Source organism: Rhagoletis zephyria, unplaced genomic scaffold, assembly GCF_001687245.7.
Source record: "Rhagoletis zephyria isolate East Lansing unplaced genomic scaffold, Rhagoletis_zephyria_1.1 Rzeph_scaffold_27118, whole genome shotgun sequence".
Classification (NCBI taxonomy): Eukaryota; Metazoa; Arthropoda; class Insecta; order Diptera; family Tephritidae; genus Rhagoletis; species Rhagoletis zephyria.
In genome coordinates this window covers 1,596-5,306 of record NW_016184176.1, presented here as the reverse complement: position 1 = coordinate 5,306, position 3,711 = coordinate 1,596, and the positions used below count along the sequence as shown (strand labels likewise).

The 3,711-nt window shown below is 33.8% G+C and overlaps 1 protein-coding gene across 1 annotated transcript; it reads left to right on the top strand.

The window, feature by feature from the left end:
* The first annotated feature begins 1,891 nt into the window (after window positions 1-1,891).
* On the top strand, window positions 1,892-2,728 carry LOC108382459 (MORN repeat-containing protein 5-like). Its single transcript, XM_017638828.1, has one exon. It carries the CDS (start codon window positions 1,892-1,894, stop codon window positions 2,726-2,728), a length of 837 nt encoding a protein of 278 aa, XP_017494317.1.
* Window positions 2,729-3,711: the final 983 nt, after the last annotated feature.

Sequence of the window (3,711 nt, the reverse complement as noted above, 5' to 3'; positions counted from 1 at the left end):
ATACTAATGCATGAAAATCCTAACCTCAAAAAAATCACCCTTTAATAGTGAAAATATATTGTTTCATGTGGTCAACAAGAAGCCTGTAAAATATTAGTATTCTATATATTAATACGCTAATGAGATCGCATGCTACTGCGTCTATGAATTATAAAATTATTTAACTGAAAAGATATCACTCCACCTAATAATAATATTAGTAACGTGGACGATCAAGAGGCGCTCATGGGCTTAAAAACGCCACAAACAAAGTGAAAGTGTATGAAAAATTGAGGTGGTCGAATTTCGACAACGGCGCGATACTAGTTCTATTTTAAATGCAAGTTCACTAGTTACTATTAAAATACGATCCAATGACAAAATCTACCCAGCCTAATGTTTACATGTCAAACTATCGTAAATATGTGCTAAAATGCTTTTTCATTTAAGAAACATTGCGCATGCGTTTAGAATGATACGTAAATTGACAAGTCGTCGAATTTCTAGTTTTCTTACAAGCAGAGGATACTCGCTCTAACAAGGTGTCGAATCCCATACTTTTTCTTAATGATAACAACATTTTTTACAACATTTTTTTTGCTCTCCTGAAAAGTACCCATTTTCATATTCGATAGTTTGACATGGTAGCGAGGATACGTACATATATCTTTTTTAGTAATTATACGTAATTTTTAACAGTAGAAGAAACTTAAAAACCAGTAAGGATAATAAGTGTATGCCTAATACAATTGACAAATATATTAAAAAATTAAAAATCCAACGTATCATTTATGCTTATTTTACTAACCTACTTACAAAATCTTTTCACTAACAAAAACCCATTCTACATATCGGTCATTTCATTTTATAGTCTACGCAACACAGAAGAAGAGGTAGCGGTAATTTCAGCAAACTTAAATAAATTTTTATTATGAGACCATTAGGTAAATGAGCAGTTTGTATGTATATCGTCCTTTTTCAACAAATTTTGCACGACTGTTTAATATAAATATATACACATAAAATTTAATACATATTTACCTATGCAAATATGTACGAAATCCATTTTAAATGTAGTCGAAATAAATCTTTGCGGGCTGTAAAATTAAGCGCTTTTGTTTCACAAATTTACAAGCTTACAAATATTTGCAATAAATTCATCTCAGATTTCAAGCGTGAACACAAGCTGTGAGGTAAAACGATAAAATGAGAAAAAAATTAACACAATTAAAAAATTGGCATTTAGGCGCTTATCGACAAGCATACACTGTCGACATGTCACTAGCGACACTTAAGTCTGCGTATGCACATAAATATAAAAGCTGGTGTGATGCAGTTCAATGCACTGGGTGACCTGAGAGTAACTAAAAAAAAAAGTTTGGTTTTTGTATAATGAAGCTATGAATTAGGATAAGTAAACTCAAAATTATGCAAAATTTTAATAAAGCTACGAAATAAACTTTTTTTGACCTTTATTTGACCAAATCCGCTTCATAAAAAATATAATACATATAAAAATAATATTTGCTCGCCGCACATAAGAACAAAGTGACTAATTACGACGACAAAAATAGAAAAACAAAACTCTTTAAATCTTATCACACATACCTCTCTAATACTACTTGTAAGCCAGTCCACAATGTAACGCACAAATTTTGACTTTTAACGCAACGCAGCAGCTTTAACAGAAGCGCAAAGTTGGGTTTTCTATCGTGCGTCGAATTAAATAATTGTATGGTTTCACACAAAGGTTAAGCCAAGAAATTACTTATCCAACTCCGCTTTCAAAATTACTTGATGTGGTGAAATTTCATATCCAATGAAATGTCAAAAGCATAAAATTTGATTTTATTTATATTATTTTTTACTATTTTTACCTTAAAAAGGAAAATACAATCTTAAACCAATCAAAATGCACAGAGCTATAAAATTTTGTACGGGCAGCAGTTATGTTGGCATATACAATAACCCCATGAATTGCATGGACGGTTATGGATTCTACGTTTATCCAGATGGCAGTGAGTATCAGGGTCATTTTCGGCGTGGTCGCTTTCATGGTGTCGGCCGTATTAAAATGGCACCACCATATTCATTCACATTTATTGGAAAATTCGAGAATGGCGAAATGACCGTTATCAATGAGATGATCTACCCGGACGGTCTGACGTTTAACGCTAACTTCAAATCAGGAAAGATCGACACCACCAATTGGACTTATCTGAGTAAAGCCGATCGTCGATATAAACAAGAACTTGCCATGGGCCTCCCAGCAGTTACGCCGCACGAACCGCTTACACGCTACAATGCACGAACACTTGAGCCGAATACCTATGATACGGAAGAGGGTATTTTCGTCGAAAAGAGTCGCTTCATAACTCAAATTCCAGCTCCTTTTCTACACCAACGCTTTGTCAGCTGTGACGAGGAGCTTGATTGGATACGCAAATGTTGTCGTCATGCGGAAGGCGCTAAGCCCATGGAGCCAGACGAACCAGATGCTCGTCGTATAATTGAAGCCAATATAAAAGCATCAACGGAATTAGGCGACAATCTACACACTTGCACATGCAATTCAACTAAAGATGAGCAAGCAGCGCCTTTGCAAAAATTTTGCCGACGAGATTTACGCAAAGGCATTGACGAAACCCGAACAACTTCAGAATATTCGAAACACTGCAAGGACGGGCTCTCTTCAGTGAATACCAGTACGCTCGGTGACAGCCTGTCGAACAATGTCGAAACGAACTGAGTCAACTAGGACTAAAGGAAAACGAACCTGCGGTTGATTATTAGCTTATTTTGTAAAAAATTTACACAATTCTAAGATTGCAATGCTTATCTTGGAAATACATATTATGCTTTACATATATGCTTCGAAACCGTTTCTAACTAGCCGCGTTTTTTTGGCCAATTAAATGAATTCATTAAAATGTAATATATTTAATGCTTATTTGTATAAGAGATGTAAGAGCTACAAAAAATAGATTTGCAAATTATTAGCTCATTTATTATATAGGGCGTTCTTCAACCAAATTCTGAAGTAGGGCGTTTTTGAAAAGTTTTCTGAGATAGGGGGTTTTCGAACTGGCTGCCGAAATAGGTCGATCTTCCACTCAGGTATCGAAATGCTGTAGACATCTATGGAGGAAAATCAATGTAATCGACAAGTTAAATGAAATTTCAATATGGGTATCAAACGAGAAAGGTTTCAGAAAGCTGTATTTCTTCAATAATTTTTATGAAGATTGCCACCTTTTTAGAAATATTAACTCAGTTTAATTAACAAGTTAAGCGACATACATATATGTACATATATTTGTCTTAAAATGTCGTGTCAAACGACAGAGTTGCCAGAAAGAATTATTTCAAAAATATTTTTGAAGAAGGCAGCCAATCGAAAATTTTTATGAAAATGTAATTTTTTACGTTTTTCAAAGGGTTACACCGCCCTGAACAAAAATTAAAACAAGGTAAAATTTCGTTCGCTTCTAAATATTTTGAGGTCTTCCCCATTCCGAAATTCATAAAGTATTTCAGAATTTACATCAGAAGAAGTAGGAAATTAAAAAAGATTAGAAGAAGAAAACTTAAATTTTTTCCCTACGTTGCACATTAGGTCAAATGATTACTTTTTCTGTGCGAAATTAATAGCAGCTAAAATATTGCATTATTTTAATCTAAAAAAGATGGCAAACGTTAAAACAAGTGTAAATGCAGTAAATAAAATGTTAA